At 42.3% G+C, this 18,123-nt stretch overlaps 1 protein-coding gene across 1 annotated transcript; it reads left to right on the top strand.

Annotated features, from left to right (window-relative positions):
• Nucleotides 1-2,379: 2,379 nt before the first annotated feature.
• Nucleotides 2,380-17,833, top strand: col9a3 (collagen, type IX, alpha 3). The gene is made up of 32 exons (XM_079225994.1): nt 2,380-2,502; nt 3,381-3,449; nt 4,642-4,677; nt 5,170-5,241; nt 5,336-5,389; nt 7,862-7,897; nt 8,191-8,214; nt 8,399-8,452; nt 9,574-9,627; nt 9,742-9,783; nt 9,868-9,924; nt 10,058-10,111; nt 10,238-10,291; nt 10,444-10,497; nt 10,616-10,669; nt 10,795-10,848; nt 10,934-10,987; nt 11,064-11,117; nt 11,208-11,261; nt 11,390-11,434; nt 11,534-11,587; nt 11,715-11,768; nt 12,359-12,412; nt 12,562-12,633; nt 13,327-13,362; nt 13,558-13,602; nt 13,992-14,024; nt 14,671-14,817; nt 14,919-14,973; nt 15,066-15,248; nt 16,224-16,301; nt 16,650-17,833. Exons 1-32 carry the CDS (start codon nt 2,437-2,439, stop codon nt 16,832-16,834), a joined length of 2,037 nt encoding a protein of 678 aa, XP_079082120.1. The 5' UTR covers nt 2,380-2,436; the 3' UTR covers nt 16,835-17,833.
• The last annotated feature ends 290 nt before the right edge of the window (nt 17,834-18,123 follow it).

Consider the following 18,123-nt stretch of genomic DNA (forward strand, 5'->3'; position numbering starts at 1 on the left):
CCCCTCAACTGGCTGTTGACAAAGCAGAATAAAGTTCTATTATTTTTTTTGAAACATTTATGATATTAATCTGTGAAGCCCCGTTATAGTCAAGTAAATATAGTAATTCTCAGAATTCAGATTCAACTTTATTGTCATTGCAAAGAGACAACGAGTGCAAAAGAAAGCAGTAAAAGTGCAGTGCAATGTGCTGGATAAAAGCAATGTAGACAATATGAACAGCATTGAATAACACTGTGGTAGATGTCAGTTTATGCTCCTATTGCTGAGACTATTATTACTAAACGCAGCAGCATAACGTCAGAAATATCTTCTTTTTTAACCCCAGCAAACAGACCTAGCTCCAGGGAAGTTGCATGACTCAACAGAGGGAAGAAGAAAGATGTTGAATTTAGAGATATTGACGCAACACGATGTGTTCAGGTCTTCGGTTTAGTTCGGAGTCCAGTGTGAGGAAAGACAATAAAAGAGCTCGTTCTTTGTCGCGTTGTTCATGAGCATCTATCTATAGATCCACCCTGAGTTTGATTTAATGTCAACTATTCCTCTTTTATTGTTTTTTGTGGTAAAGGTATTTGAATTTGTGCCACATAGTATGATGATGGTATGGAGTAACGTTCAGACCATCATCATCAAGGATTGAAAGAAAATTAATCAGATATTTTGACAGTGCAGTAATAATACAATACGAAACATTCACTTCATCAAGCAGCTCAAATTGTGGGGATTTGTTGCTCTTTTAAATAATCTTTGGGAGTTAGACTGTTTATTAGACATCACTTTTGGCTTCAGGAATTTGGGATTCCCCCCCCCAGTATTATCTGATATTTTACTGACCAACCGGTCCATTGATGGAGAGAATAATCTGCAATGGGCTGCTGGCATCGGGGTCTAATAGAGGGCAGCAAGTCCTAAATCCCAGAAGTGAGTCAGCATTTTTGCGCTTCAGGTTCCCTTGTCTCAAAGTCGTAGTTTTCTTATGAATATATATATTTTTTAATGGGTTTTTATCTTGATTCCTGGAACAAAGTTAACACATGCTTCAGTTTTGTTCTACAGTATAAAATACGTCAGTGAATATCCCACTCGTGACTTTTGAAGCTTTAAAAAAAAAATATATATATATATATGGTTGCAACAAGTGTCTGAAGAAGATTTCCAAATGCATCCCAGTGCATCTGCTCTGGAAAACATGGACGTCCGCATTTAACTTATATTTCTCTGGCAAGTGTCTGAGCTTCACGAGCATCTACAGCGGTCCTACATCAGTAACCGCAGAGTCATTAACAAAGAGACACAGTGTGTTAAGTCTTTCATTTAACAACTCGAGGGAAGACAGAAACTGGTGGGAAAACACTTCTGAAAATCTCATTCTAAGTATGTATGGGGACCCTGTTAAAATAGAGTAAACTAGTACCGCTCACAAAGACGCACTGATCAACTGAATGGAAATAGCAGCTAACGTTGTTAAAGTGCATGTTTTATGACTCAAAAACTCAATAAAAAAAAGACACAGAGAAAATTATGAAAAGCTAAATCACATTGCTGTGACTCAGGTGTTTTTATGTCAGCAAGATCATAAACATAAACACCGGCATTATGTGGCATTATTGGTTTGTCTCCAACCTAAAGTTAGCTTTTTATTTGCGGCGATTGCGTCTTTGCTTCAAAAATCCTAAAAGTATTGTCCGGTAGTGATTAAATAGTAGTATCATAAATGTGTCTTTAATGTGTATCATCTGCAATGATCAAAAATCCAATTGGAAACATCTTGTTTTGCTTTTTGTCAAGGGAATGATGCTAACTTCCTGGTTGGCCTCCAAAAAGAAGACTTGCCACTGAGTTGCATTATGAGTTGCATTATGGGTAGAGTCTAGTATTTTTGGAGCTTGACAGATTCAGGGCTGGATGTCTTGGCCTGTGTCGCTTCAGTTTGGACCATCCTAATTTTTTATGTGCCAAAACTTATAAAAAATGTGTCACGTATTCAATTTGCCGGAGTGCTCCTTTAAGTAATTGTACTTCTGCACATCCATTAAAGAACTTTGAGAACTCTGCACACGTGGAACAACAGTACCTGGGTCACTTTCTAATTGGTCAAAAGCAGGAACCCCCGGATACTTCTAAACGTGTTTAGCTCAACCCACTTTCTCTGTATCCCAAATAGTTTCGCCTCTGCTCGCTCGCTTGCTCCCTTGCTTGCTCCCTTGCTTCCTCCCTCACTCACCCTCACCCCCCTCACCCCTAAGTGCACTGCGCCACAGTGAGTTCAGCCCCTTCGGCTGGAGACTCGGGTTTATCTGGATCCAGAAGCCATTCAAGGAGCTGCGCGCCGTGAGGTTAACGGACGCTGGGGGGGAGTGAGAGAGGACCGGGAACCAGGGATTTGACCTTTTTACGCATCGACTCGGGTTTGTGAGGGCGAGTCGAGGAGCCATGGCGGTGTTCTCTGCGCTTTGGGTGCTCGTACTGTGCCAGCTTTTGACATCATCCTCTGCCCAGGTAAGAGTCCTCCACCGCCGCCTGCAGCTCATCTGAACGCTGCTGCGCTTTTCTTTTACTTTTCTTTTGCTGGTGGCGTTAAATGTGAATTAACTTCATAATAAAAGTTGTGTCCGTTGCGGGTCATCTATTGATATTAAAGGCTATCTGTTGTTCTCTCGTTTACATGACCTGCATGCTCTCCACCTTTACAACCTGACTATTTTACACTCGTTCTCTCATGACTGAACGTGGACCAGTGTTCTGTGTCTCTGCTCCTCCATTGGCATATTTCTGCTCTCCCATAGAAGCCTAATTGTGCGCAGGTGGCTGTGGCTTTCGCACTGTTTGGTGAAGTCGGGGTTATGTTTTCCCTTGAACCTGTGGAATGCACGGATTGGAGAGCAGCGCCGCGGCGCACAATGCCACCTCTGTTCGCTCAGGCTCCAATGCGCACGAGCTCATAGTCCTCAGTGAAATGCGTTTATTTTGTTGAGATGAACTATGAATTAAACACTGATTTGTGCTTTCTTATTCTAATTTAGGCTTCCTCGTGTGTCTTTACGCACGCTTGTCTTTACGCACGTCTTTACGCACGCCTGTGCCTCTTGAGTTACAGTTGAATTTAATTGATATCTAGTTGTATCTTTAGAATTATTCATTTTGTCCTGGTTAAAATGTTACACATTTTTATCATTATCATACGATCGATGCCAAAATATACCAGAATTATACCATACTAATAATAATAGCAATATTATTTGTCATTCCTTTTTACTTGATTTCCCTTTATGTCAAACCACAACCCTCATAGGATACTATGGAGCAGTGGTGCTGAAGGAACAGAGGATGCATGATGCAGGGTCAGATGCCTGATTGTGTTAAATGTTGTGTTGCAGAGGCCGGGCCCCCGAGGATCTCTTGGCCCCCAAGGACCCGCAGGGCCACTGGGAAGGGATGGCACTGATGTGAGTTGACCAGACTCCAACAGCTTCTTTCTACTTTAAAATGAATGAAATTATGTTTGCCTTTTTCACATTTAATCAACTCCAGTAAGATAATAGAAAAATAATGTTAGCGTCTCATTCGAATGGGGATTTTCTTTCTGTGAGTTCTTTCTTAATTTTTTTTAAAGATGGCTTCTCAGCTTTTCTTTTCTTTTTTATACTTCAAAATCTAATTCACACCCAGTTGTCTTTGGTAGAAAGGCTTTTCTTTGTGCATACTTGTGGCTGAAATGTTTCTAGAAGTTTGTTTTTATCCCACTGACTCCTCCATAAGCCCCTCCCCCAAATAGGACATCATAATGGTGGCTGTCAGGGAGGCAGGGTTTAAAGTATGTCTAATAAATGGAGTTCTGTCGTTGAAAAAGCATACGGTCCAGTTACTTTTCCTTTCATATTAAACCTCCAATCAATCTTAGATTATATTAACCCTGGGACAAGCTTGACTTCTTTATCTGGTCATCAAATATCTGATGTGTGGATTTCCATCGTTGTATCTACTAATAGGATTAATACAATAACCAGCCACTGAAATTGAAGCCGCCAGACTTACTTACTGAACTAACTGTTTAAAGGGTTATAAAGGATATAATGTTATGGTAAAAAAAAAAACTCATAAGAGGAAATTGGATTACAGTGTCGCCACGTGAAAAGAAAAACCTTGGTCACAAAGTTATTCCCTTTTAAATCCTTTATATTCATGTCTGCTTTTTGTGTCAACGGTTTCTGTTACTTGAAAAAAAGACATAGTAAATGTTGTATATCCATGTCAGGAATTCTTAAATAGTGATTATTTTTAGAGACTCCAGTAAAGTTCCGGCTCACAGAGGGCCCATTGATACATTCCCCAAGCCGGTGAGACCATCTAGAGTTTCAGCTCGCACCTCCAGCCCCCTGTGCAAACCAAACGGGAGCTTCTATCATGTGACCAGCATCGCTGATTCCTCCCAGTGTTCCTCCCCCAGTCTCTGCAAAGGCTGAACAGCATCTCCTATATACTGAACTCAATGCTTCAGTTATTTCATATTATTTTGGTTGGTATTGAAGTTGAATAAAGTTCTCTAGAAGTATTCGGGCCTGTGAGGCAGCGGACATGAAATTAATAAAATGCACATTTTATAAGGCTCTTATTTCATGTTTTCATTCTCATTAACAGGGCAAACCTGGACCCGCTGGACTGCCGGGGAAAACAGTAAGTTTTCAAACAAGTCAAGTCACTTTTATATATATATATTCTATTGTGGGCCACCATTTCACTCAATAAGAAAATCCCGATACAAAGAGCTTTCTTTTAACTATATTTCAAAGAATGCCTAAAATAAAATGTACATTTAGGACTAGAATAAAATAAAAGACCCTTCCATGCGCTCCACCAAATAATTGACTGGCTTCAGCCAGAAGTGAAATCAGAATACTTTCTCTCTTCTCTCTGCTCTCTCCTCCCCTGATGAGTTTGGCACAATCCCTGAAATGATCCAAAGAAAAGATTTGTCTCAAAGGGCTTCACAGTCTGCTCAGCATCCGACCCCTCCAGCCTTAAACCCTTGATTCGCACGAGTAAAAACTGTTTTACTTGGCTGATGATGTTCAGATTGAAGTAATACAAATCAGAATTGAAGTTAGAACGGTTCTGTTGCGTCGATACATTTATTGTGCACTACTTCATGAATGTGTATCTGTGTAGGGTCCCAAAGGGAAAGAAGGAATACCAGGAGCAGCAGGAAAACCAGGCCTGCCAGGACTTCCAGGGGTGGACGTAAGTGTCCAACAAACAACAGTGACAATTCTGACACACTTGTCTTTGTCAAGGAATGTCAGGGAGGCAATGATGTCATGCGCTTTCTCTTCAGGGTTTGACGGGTCCTGATGGTTCTGCTGGGAAGGATGGACCCTCGGGAGAAGCTGTAAGTATGTCTTTAGTCTTTTGATACTAAGGAAATGCTTATAAATGCGTCCCACTTTAATTTTATGACCGTATCTACTTCAAACTGCCCCTCTAACAATCAAACAGTTTGTCAGAAACACTGCATGTTGATTTGGGTGCTGAAGATCTTCGGGGGGGGGGGGGGGGGTCTAACCGGGACAAGGCCAATGTTTCCTCTGTCCGCATGGATTTGTCTCGCTGGCTCACCCTCTTGGTGGGAGTACTTTTAATGAGGGATCAGAATCGGATTTAATTTCTTGCCGCTTCCCTAATCCGGCCCGGAATGCACACTGTTTCCCACCAACCTGAGAGACCGTGCAGGGGGATGATGATCTGTGGCCCCGACGCGCCGAGTGAAACGCGTAAACATCCTCCGAGAGACACAGGAGAAGACAGAATTAGTGCATCTGCACCGCTGCATGAAGACACATCAAAGGAAGATTGAAGGACCTTTTGCTACAAGGCTGCAAATCCACTGTCGACAGATAAATCCCCCCGAGCAATTTGACTAATTAGCCAACCCTAATGAGGTCGCCTGCGTCAACCAGTGTCCCTAATTACTGAGATTACTACACCGTCATGGCTGGTTCATAGAGCTGAAGACAAACGGGATCAAACTGGTGGCGTTTGGAGACGGAGCACAAGCTGGCGTGCAGCAGTGATGAGCCGGCGAGAGGTCGTCTTACATTTCTCTCTAATTACAGGCGCAGCTGCCGAGTGTGTTATTCAGAGGACTTTTTTTTTCCGCTGACCCCCACACCGGTTTGGTTTGTGCGCCACTCCACTTTGTTGTCTTGTTTGCACGCCGGGGAATGCAGTGAATGAGTAGCATCTCTGTGCCACGCTTGTTTTTCTGCCCTTTCACCTCTCAGACAACAAATACAGCTGTGAGGGAGGCGGAGCCAAGAGTGAGAGGAGGAGGAGGAGAAATGAGGGGTGGGGGGTCCACAGGGAAAGAGAATTTGATCATTTATTTGTGGGAGTGGTTTGTCGGAGTAATTTCTTTCCTGACAGAAATAATGGATGGATCATGTTAACAACCTGAAGTTAGTAAAGGAACAAGGAAGATGCATCATGCATCATCATCTTAATTGATCAAAATAACTTTAATGATAAGTTGCAAAGCATTTGTGATTTTTCACTTTTCTCATGACCAGCAGCAGACAAGTCTTGTCCAAATAACTCCTTTTTTATTTCATCAATTGATTATTATTTTTATTAATTGATTTTCCAAAGAACATATTTGATAGCAGAGTCTCCAGCACTGATTGTGTTAGAATAAGGCAACGTTTATGCTAATGGAAAGGCTTTATAGAATACAAGATAAACATTGCAACAACGCTCCTTATTATTGTGTTTAGCTGGACTGTGACTTGCAATTGTGTCAAAGACCACACACACACACATTCATGCAAAGCCTTATAGTTACCAGCATTACAATAACTGAAAAATAGCTGTTACAGCAATACAACAGAAGAAAATATGAATCTAGACATCATAATTCTGAACTAATCAGTCCAGCAGAGAAATCCTAAACAACTAAAGCTGCCATATGTTTACATATCATACATACACAGATACACTATTGGATACACATGAGGCCAACAGGCTTCTTTCTTCTAGATAGTTTACCTCAGGTGAGCTGGCTGCCTTTACTGACTCTGAGGCTCCGCCCATCCCGGAAGCAGAGCGACAGGTAGAGGAACGTTAGAGTGAGAGGGGATTCTCTACAGTTACGTTCAAAGGGTTCATACGTCGGTGTCAAAGGCCCAATCCCAATCTCCACTCACAGACTTTGAGGCCGATCAGGTTTCAGGACAAAATCGACAAGTCTTTGAGTGTTTTCTCAGACACCTTAAGCCCTTTATGCACACTTTCCATAAATCAGTATTTCTGCAGACTTTGCCTGAGGAAATGATCCACAATTCATAGCGGTGTGACGTTGGACACAGGGTTACCAGGGGGGAAGCCCAGGGGTCTAACAAAATTAAGGTAAACAAAGAGATCGGTTCAGTCTGGCATATTGAATTTACATAGAACCATGAACTTCACACATGAAATCAGAGGAACGCAAGCATAGGATCTATACTACCTTACATACCTGGTTTATTCATGAACCAAAACAAAAACAATTAAATAGATTATTCACTTTTATTTGACTATTACTTTTCGCCTCGTAAAGCAAGACCCTTGAAGACGTTAAAATCAGCAGTAAAAAAAAGAAAACCTGGATTGTACATAACATGTTTGGGTTAATCAACGTTGTCTCCACAAAGTGCCGTCCCATATTGATGCCGTTTCAAACCCTCGCGGCCTCATTTAACAGCTGGTGAAGTCCCAGAGGGTTCAGGGTTCAAGTCCTTAAGAGGGACATTGTGTTCGGGCCATGTTTTCTTTTTGGTTTCATTATGTTTGTGAGGCTGATTGTGGCATTATGTCTTGCTCTCTACAGGGTGACGCTGGACCTGCTGGCCCACCTGGATCTCCTGTAAGTACCCCCACATACCATGTAACACACCTGAGAAACACCACAGAGGCCCAGAGCAGTCGTTCCTCCAGTCCTCTGATTATTACGTTCACTATATTACCCTGAAAGACTTCTCCTCCATCGAATGCTTTACCAGTGTCACACACAGGAATACTCCGATTATAGCTTGCACTGATATAACTGGACTGGAGAAGTGCACATCCGCCTCACAGCAACAACCTGGGACAGACTAACAAATCGAATCATCCCCTTTGGTGTTGGTGACTTAATGTGCCTTCCTGTGTCTTCCGTAGGGCAGAGGGAGAACAGGAGCTGCAGTGAGTACACGGCTCTGTCCTCTTATATCACTCCAATGTGCAGGAAGCAGGAGACTGTGATGTATTTGTGTCATTTCCCACACATCACTGAAGCGGTGTTTATCCTCCTAAGAGGGTATGCGTGTATATAAAGTTATAGCCTCTGATTGTCCGCACGCGTAATCCGCTGTTTTTTTGATTGCAGGGACTTCCTGGAACCAACGGGTGGCCGGGCGGAGTCGGCCCACAAGGTGCAGCGGTGAGTATCTGATCTCTCCGAATAGACTTCCTGTCCTCTGATTCGACGACAGTCAAATTATTCTTGTTATCTATTTTCTGACATGTTTGATTCAATAACCAGTTGGCCACACACAACTTAATTTATGATGTGAAAAAAGGAAATGGCAGCGGAATTCATACACAAGCTTCTGCAGTGGAAACAGTCAATCTGATACTGATTGAAATCAGTTTAAAAAAAGCTTTGCCCTACTTTTCTAGATAACATTGCAGGAGGATAATAATAACCAGTGGAGAGGAAGGACACATCAGTATGTGGACTGGCCTTCTGGGTCACAATTATTATTCATTTGGATTCTCTTAAACTCTTCCTCAGCTAGTGGTTAAATAAAAAATCCCCTCAGTTTCAGAATGATGCGACAATATTTTGAATTATAAGTAACTTAAATAATTGTAGTATGTAAATGTAATTTTTTGACTGGGTCAGAAGGTTTGAGGTTAGCATTACAAATACAGTTTGGGTCATTATAATTATTATTAGTTATCAGAGTAGTATACAGAGATGCAGCAAGGGGTTAAATTACATATTATTGATCTACTTTATACTAAGTGCATGTGAGTTATAATTTGAGTAGTTAAAAATCACCTCCACTCATGTTTTAAGACGTGTAAAATACTCTGCTTGGAATAACAAGTTCAGTTACCTCCTTAAAAAAATATGCAATGTGCACATATTTTCAGATTCAAAGGTCTGAAGTGTTGCATTACACAGTCTCAATGCTAATTCATTGAAAAGTGCTGGAGGTTCCAAGTGCACAGCCGTGACTGTCTTACCAACTGGCTGCGATGTCACTAAGTCTCGCTCGTAGGAATCTCTGAAACTCAGATTTAAGGATGAGTACAAAGAAACGTTTCCCCCTCCAACCCACTGATTTAAGCATCAAACTCTGCAGGTACATCCTTCTGCCACAATAAGCAAAACACACTCTTTTTTTGAGTGGAAGGATCCTTCTAGTGTGACTCTACAATCACAACTGATTGTAATAACTGTGACCACATGACTTCCCTTAGCTGAGTTGTTACAATCTCATCGCTTATTTTGTACCAAAGTGCTGACCTCGCTGCTGTCTATCCGTTCCTCAGGGTGCTGAGGGTCTTCCAGGACTTCCCGGACCTTCTGGCTCTGACGGACCCCCGGTAAGTGCAGCTCTCATCATGTGCTTGATAACTTGGTACAATGACTCTACTTCTCCACCGCCACCCAGCGGGTCTCTCGTTGTATTAAAGCGTGTTGTCATTTCCTCCTGTCAGGGTCTTCCTGGTACCCTTCTGGAACTTAGCGGTGACCTTCTGGTAAGTTTGTAATCCCCCGTGAGAGCAGCACAATGACAGTAAAGTGAAGACGCGTCCTCAGCGTGTCTCCTCTGCCCTCTGCAGTGTCCTGCTATCTGCCCCTCCGGTCCCTCGGGTCCTTCTGGGATGCCGGGATTCAAGGTAAATATAGTGTCCGTCATGGTCCTCGTTTGATTTGAATTGTGTGCGTCTCGTGGGAATGTGCAGAACTGATGTCACCTCACGGTACATGTCCTCATGCACACTCCTCGTGTCCTTATTGCTGCTCCCGTAGGGTCACACGGGGCATAAAGGAGACAAGGGAGAGGTTGGGAAAAATGGAGCAAAGGTGAGTTTTTTTATATTTTTTATGTGATGTATTTATGAGGTTCGATAAGAATACAATAAACCTAGTATGTGCAAAATATTGGTTTTATTACTTAATGTAATTTGGTGTCCTGTTCTGTGTCTATAGGGTGACTCTGGTCCATCCGGCCCACCAGGTATTCCTGGGACTGTGGGTCTGCAGGTGAGTCGCACAAAGATGACGCACAACTTGCGTTACTTTTCACCTGTTACCCACCCATAGCGTTTTACCCGTTTGCATATTTATTACAGCGTATCCAGGTACTTTTGTAATGTTTTGAAGTGCCTTCATGATGCTCTGATGCTGTGTTTCAGGGCCCACGTGGTCTCAGAGGTTTACAAGGCATGATGGGATCTGTAGGAATCAGAGTAAGCAACTTCCAGACCATGACCACTCCTTCCTTGTTCAGCTTTTTATCGCTCGGAGTGCAGACATTTTAATTTGTGTACTTACGGTTGGTTTCCTTTGACCTTACTTTGTCCGTAGGGCCTGCCTGGTTTCAGAGGCAAACCTGGCATTGCTGGCATCATTGGAAAGACAGTGAGTCTCTCCTTTTTTTGTAACGCACTTGAAATAAAAAAGTGTTTTTGTAGTAGTTTACATCCTGAATAAGACGGCTGGTCCCATCAATGAATAGCTGTGTGTGTTTCATCTGATGTCTCCAGGGTGACGTGGGAGAAAATGGACCTCAGGGATTCGTTGGACCCAAAGGAGAGATTGTGAGTAAAATACTTTCATTTGTGATTAGTTTCACAAGTCTGTATACAAGATGTATAAATGACAACCTAATGTGTCTTTCAACAGGGTAAAATTGGCCCCAAAGGAGGCCCTGGAGGATTTGGACCCAAAGGAGAGCCTGTAAGTGCATATCTGACTATAAATTATACATTTATACGTGTGATACCATGAGAATCAAGCGTCGTGTCTTCTACAGGGTATTCCTGGCAGAGATGGCAAAGATGGGACTCCAGGATTAGATGGCGAGAAGGTAAGTTCCACCTTTGCTTTGGGCTTAAATGTGAGTGCACACGTAATGTGATTGTGTGAGCGAAGCTGACTGCGTTGTCTGTGTTGACAGGGTGATGCTGGACGCCATGGGGTAGTTGGAGAGAAAGGACCAAACGGACTTCCTGTGAGTGTTTTGAAATAGACTTGTGTGTCTAATTGATAATAAAAGATGTTATCTAAATCCTCCGTTACCTTGAGTCTCCAGTCTAAGCGGAGGTTTGATTGTAACATCCGTTATATTTTGTATTCCAGGGTCTACAAGGAAAGGGAGGTCCCAAGGGGTCTAAAGGAGAATTCGTGAGTATTACAACTAAATGTAAAAATAGATGTTTAACCTTGAAGATGCTGTTAGGACCATGGAGGACAACGTGTATCTTCTCCCTTCTTTCAAATCAGGGTGGTGCAGGGAAGGATGGGGAGACAGGACCCTCTGGAGAGCCAGGTATTCCTGTATGTATCTGATGGTTTTTTGGGGGTGTGTGGGGGTCACAGCCTCTCTGTCATGTCACTTAGCTTCACAACGTGGAGTCTGGACTCTAAACTTGACTGACTTGCCATCTTTCGTCTCCTCCCTCAGGGTGATATCGGCGTCCCGGGAGACAGAGGCATAGCCGGACCCAGAGGAGTGGCTGTAAGTTAACGCTTCCACGATAAACTGAGGCAGTCCGTTGTCAATTTGCTGCGCCGCTAATGGAACGAGGGAAGCTTCAAAAGCATCTATTACACGGCATTTAAAAATAATCTTTGCCCCAATTAGAAGCCAAATTATTAGACTTTTCTCTGCACGGATGCTGTGTTAAATTCTACCCGTTTCCAACACTTTAAATGTAAAGCACATCCACAGCAGCACACATAATTAGATGAAACTAGAAGAGCTGAATAATAAGATACCGCCCCTCAAAGTTAATGATGGGCCACTGCGGCTGATTCAGGTGGAGGGAGCGATGGAGGGCCAGTGATGAGAGCAGGTATTCACAACGGAGGAATTCATAAACAGAGAAGTCTTTGTTTCTCACAGCAGACCCTGCAGTGCGGGAGATAAAACAGCATAGAAATTACCACATTTCACTCACACACTGCACTGCATAATGACTCGTACTTAACACAAGCTAGCGTGCCCATTTTCTTTTAGTTCCGCATCTCTGAATCGCTATTTATTTCCAGTTTGTTTGACGACTGTAAATTGCTCCTAGTACATGACATGATGTCTGTTCCCAACAGGGAGGCATCGGGCCGACGGGCAACCCTGGACCACAGGGAGGGAGAGGCTTCCAGGTCAGTTGCATGACATCACCAAGCACTATCAGTTTTCTTTACTGTTCAGTTTACTCACTGTGTGTGTGTGTGTGTGTGTGTGTGTGTGTGTGTGTGTGTGTGTGTGTGTGTGTGTGTGTGTGTGTGTGTGTGTGCGTCTTGTGCCGCAGGGGGTAAACGGAGCCTTGGGAGATCCAGGTCTTCCAGGTCCAACCGGTATCCGTGGGGAGTTTGGCGAAAGGGTGAGTGTGACGTGGGTAACAATATGAAACGTCATCCGATATAATCCATGGTACTGGATCGGGTAATAATGACAAATGTTCTCTTGGTTATTATTGATTAATCTGCTAGTCATGTGACCAATATTATGTTAGCAAAAAGCAAAGCATTTACTCTCGAGTAAGACTAATAATACAAGACAAATATTCAGATTTGAGAAGATGGAACAAGAGAATTTTGGCATTTTTCCTGAAAGAATTACTCAAAACCAATTTGTCGATTGATCAATAAATTAATTGACTAATTGTTCCAGCTCTAATACAGTATGTAAACAACATAAAAAAGCAGGTAAATGCTATTTTTTTAAAATAGAATTGTCATTAAGGACCACTCCTTCAAATGCAATCATGAAACTTTCACAAATGTCTCTGCACACCAGCGCGTCTACACACACAACACACACACACACACAGCGCCGTGTGTCAACACGCAGGTCGTCCCGCCTCAGTCTTGGTGGTACGAACTCAAACTGCAGCCAGCAGGGAGCTCAAACACAAACAGGCCTCCTGTTCAGGATCTGGGGACAGAACAAAGCCGGTCTTTATAGCGCTGCAGGTTCCCCTCAACCCCCTTCCCTCTGCCGCAGCCGGCCTTCCACAAATATCTCGACATGGATCTCATTTATTCTCTCTCTCTCTCCTTTTTCACCCCTATAGGGTCCCGTTGGAGCCTTTGGAGCTAAAGGAGACATGGTAAATATTCAAGTTAAATTTGAAGCCGTTTAAATACAGTATGACCTCCACATCCAGCTTGTTGAAGTCTGTAATCGCCTTTTTCCCTCAAACGTGATGCTGAGAGTCTTTTTATCAGCCGAAGAGATTATAGACTTTTCTTAAAAAATTGTCGCGATTGAATCAAATAATTCAGATCACCTGTTGTCTCCCTAGGGCGTGGCAGGAAGTGATGGGCTACCGGGAGAGAACGGAGAACCTGTAAGTCATTTCTTATATTTCACATTAACGCAGACTTGAGTGACCGAGGGAATCGTCACTTTATCGGCAGAAATGGTTTTACAGATGATTCAGAACTCTGCTGACTAGAACCTGAAGGAGAACATAACTGTACGTGTTCAGATAGTGTTGATATCTTTGAATGTAAAGTGTCAAATCTAGCTGTTTGGTCTGGCTTTTGAATAAACTGTGTTATGGCCATTATTTCCTTTTTCTAAATGTTTTTTCCTCTTCTCTATTGTATTTTGATTAATCACTTGTGTCTCTTCGTCGAATCTTTGGATTGCAGTAACCTGTAGGAAAGGTGCTACATGTATACAGTTTAAGTTTAAGCTGTGTTACATTCCACTAAACACGTCTTTATTTTACAGGGTCCTTTTGGCCCAGTTGGACAAAAAGGAGAGGTGAGTGACATCATCAATGATTTCATTTACGTTATGCTACTTGTGTGACACTCTGAATAGATCCGCTCCGCTTCAAATCAGTTTTCTAGACCCAGTAGATGTTCTCCCATCAACAAAAGACATAGTTCTATCAGATGCTGTGTGTGGGAGTAATTAGCACAAGTTTGTTCCAAACTCCCTCTCTAAACTTTAAAAATGGAGCCCAGCTCCAAGCTGTTGCCCACCAGTCAGAGTCATTGCACATGCTTCTGCTTCACATTCCAGGTTTAATGGGATTAATTAGAGTTAGGTATTGCTGCTTTGGCTTTATTGGCCCGTTCGCCCGCTGCCGCCACAAGGGAGAGAAGAGTCGCGTTAAGCTGCAGCACAATTTATATAATTAGAGACACAGTACTCACGAGCCTCACGCTCGCGGTCTCATTTACTGTTTGCTCGTTGAAATAATTATCAAGCGTCCCGACGCCATATGAAGCCGCCCCCGCATCGTCTCCACAGACCCAGTTGGCTCCTTGGCTGCTGTTTATTAAAACGATCGAATCAGAGGCTTAAGTTTGTTTTTAGCTCCAGTTTGGAACACACATTCAATTCTTAATTTTCTTGCCAAATGTAGTGAGTTATTTAACGGGTAGTTCTTGTTGATTTACAGTCAGGAAAGCAGGGTGAACTTGGGCCTAAGGGCGTGACGGGTCCACAAGGAGAGTTCGGTGCACGAGGGCTTCCAGGGAAAATCGGAATAATGGGCTTCCAAGGGGAGCAGGGTCAGCCTGGAATTGCAGGAAAGACCGGTGTACCTGTGAGTGTTTTTTTTGTTTTTATCTGTAAAACGCTTGTGATTGATTGACACATATATTTTGTAAAGCACTTTTAAACATGTCTGAGTCACTCGTGTTTCAGGGTAAACTGACGAGTGAGCAGCACATCAGAGAGCTGTGTGGCTCGATGATCGATGGTGAGGCATCTTCATCTTTTTTCTGTAGCGTTGAATAAAAAAAGGGTGAGCTGGAGAATTGACCTTCCGGTGTTTTTTTCTCCACCGCGCAGACCAGATCGCACAGCTGGCGGCTAACCTTCGGAGACCTTTGGCCCCTGGAATGGTGGGCCGCCCCGGCCCCGCAGGGCTTCCAGGAAAGACTGGAGTCGTCGGCTCCATCGGGCATCCAGGTCTCCGTGGACCGCCGGGGTACACGGGCCTGCCGGGAGAACTCGGAGACCCGGGTCCCAGAGGTATGAAGAGTCAAATCAGTACCGACTGATAGTAGCGACGGAGTACAAAAATAGTTTGTACAATGATGTGATCTAATTATCAAAATCAATGGTGGAAGAAGATCCTCTTCTTTCAAATAAATGCCCTGGAATAAAAAATATCTCCTTCTGCAAAGTAGCAGAGCAAAAACATAAAGCAGGGTTCATACACATTCTGACCAATGCATTTCCATGACTTTAAACCAAATTTCCATGATCAAACATTTTGTGAAATCTCGGTGTCTACATGAAAAAGTGAGAACATGTAGTATTTAAACTAACAATGAGAATTCCAAAGCATACAGTAAACCTTAAATGACACAAATACATGAGAGACAATAGTTTGATTAAAAGAATAAACATTTACATAGATGCCTGTATGTATGCCTGCTTATATTTTGAGCGTCTTTCTTTTAAAAGCATATTAATTATTTCAACCTCAGCGTAAATGACCGACATGAACGTATGAATATAACACATTTACATGACCTTTCCAAAACTTTTTTTGTTTCAAGGCCTGGAAATAATAATAGGAATTTTGCTAGGCGGAAGGTGCATACATTAGACGAGACAAACATCAATCAACAGTCAACGACAACAACAGTGCAATGATATTTAAATAAAGTATAAGACAAAGTGCTCAGACAAACAGATAACGTTAATGTAAGTGTATGTTAAAGTGACATGTGTGTTTAAGGTAAAGTGTACGTTAAGTGGCATGAGTGTTTAAATATGAAGTGTGCAGTGGAGTGACCGGTCAGAAGAAAGAAAAGAAAGAAAAATAGTCCGAAAGAAAAATAGTCCCATGACTTTTCCAGGTTGTCCATGACCGTAAGAACCCTGTGAAGTAGCATAACAAGGAAGTCGTCAAGTGAAGTGAAAGTACAGTACTTTAGTGATAAATGCACCGAGCTACTTTACACCAATGATAAAAAGAAATGTCTGTCTTCACAACAGGTAATGTTGGTGAGCACGGCGATAAGGGATCCATTGGCAAAGCTCTTGATGGGCCCACCGGAGACCAAGGATACCAAGGTACGTGGCCTTAAGCAGTGCTCTCTAATCAGAGCTTGAACGTTGGACACTACCAGATTTAAAGTTATTATACTCTACGTGTAGACTGTACTTATGGAAGACACTTGTCATAAGACTAATGATGGCTGCACTCCTTGAATGGTTTACTGGCACAAATGGAACAGAGCAATAATATCATTCATATTATTAGCAGCACCTGTGCTGTGATATAACTTGTATTATTGTCATTGACATGTATTAAAACAAGGTATTTGATGCAAAACTGTCAGAGATGTTTTCTCCTGTTATTAAGATATTAGTCCGTTACAAACCTGTTGAAAGAACCGCTGCCTTCTGCGCCGTCCACAGGTCTTCCAGGAGTAGCTGGAATTGTCAAAGATGGGCGTGATGGGTCTCCAGGAGATCCAGGAGAGCCTGGAGAGTCAGGCCGGGTAGGTAGGACTGGGCACCAGGGACCTCCTGGAATCTGTGACACAACCGCCTGCCAGGGAGCGTCGGCCGCTGGGAAATCCACCAACCCCAAAAACCATTAAACATGACTTCCTGCAACCTGATGCCATCCACCCAAAAGGAGGAAGGGTGATAAGTGAGGGGAAAGAAGGAAAGAAGAGCGATCACAAAAAAATGTCCTCTTTATTTAAATACACGTATCACAAGATGGGAAGAGTTAACATCAAACGGGTGATATTTCGAGAGGAATCGAGGAACATCCCAGGAGTGACATGAATACCAGAGCAACTGAGAGACAAAAACATCAAGATGACATCCAGAAATGAATTGGACAGAGGCACAGAAGAGTCCAAGAGATCAACTACATTGCTCCATATACTACAGTATCGCATAACAAGACTTGACCTACAAACAACTGGGAAATGAATGAGTCCTTTGGTGTATAAAAACTTTGTACATGTTGTTTCCATGCCCCAATTACCTTGGTTAACATCCTTCTGGCAGATGACACTCTTAGAAACAACAGTGACCGTCTCTGAAGTGAATGCGCATGTATCATGGCCCATTAATGTAAATCACAGGTGTTACCTCAACATACAGGCTTACAGTGTAAGATATGGAAATAGGCGGCAGAGCTAAAAAAAAAAAAAAGCTTCCGTCAAGGAGCTGTGTATGTATTGTAAAAGGAATAAAAAAACAAATAACAAGGTGCCCAGAAATTGTGTAGATTAATGAAAAAAAACGTCAAACTTTTCATAGTCTTTTTTTTTCTTTTTCTTTTTTTACAGCGTATTTGTTTTTCAATTACATGTGAAGTTGATTCTCTAGATTTGAGAATGAAAAACCAAATAAAAACATGTGGATGCATGAATCAGACATTGTAAAATAAATTGAATAATCTTAGGAGCAGAGTTTTTTTCTTTTCTCTTTTTTTGGTTTTTAAACTACAATGACCACATCCACTATGTACTACCCGGGCTGTAACTATTAAATATACATGAGCTTAAATACTATTTATTATTTGTGGATGACTGTTGTATGTACAGTAAAATGCTACAGCGACATGTTGTAAGAAAGAACAAATAAAGCCACTTTTCAGTAAAACATTACTCTTCTCTACATATCAACATATCAAATGAACAGTCTGCATATCAGAGTAATGTGATAACGCCATGAAAATCAAGTAATCCCATTCATTCACAAAGTAGCAACACTCATGTCCATGCAAAATTGAACTATTGCATGCATTTACAAACATTAAATAAATAAAAAAATAATTCAAGCATATAAAAGGCGTACTTACGATAAAAAGGTGTGATAGCTGAATCACAGAGCACTATCTCCGCTGGTTTCAAAGGGAAACAGTGCCACC

The sequence above is a fragment of the Taurulus bubalis genome (assembly GCF_910589615.1).
Source record: "Taurulus bubalis genome assembly, chromosome: 11".
NCBI lineage: Eukaryota > Metazoa > Chordata > Actinopteri > Perciformes > Cottidae > Taurulus > Taurulus bubalis.

Bases quoted from the DNA above. Each gene is read 5' to 3' on its own strand.
- col9a3 (XM_079225994.1), top strand. From the start codon at position 2,437: ATGGCGGTGTTCTCTGCGCTTTGGGTGCTCGTACTGTGCCAGCTTTTG. The intron at 4,678-5,169 runs GTAAGTTTTCAA...GTATCTGTGTAG, and splicing joins CTGGACTGCCGGGGAAAACA to GGTCCCAAAGGGAAAGAAGG. The intron at 10,112-10,237 runs GTGAGTTTTTTT...CTGTGTCTATAG, and splicing joins TTGGGAAAAATGGAGCAAAG to GGTGACTCTGGTCCATCCGG.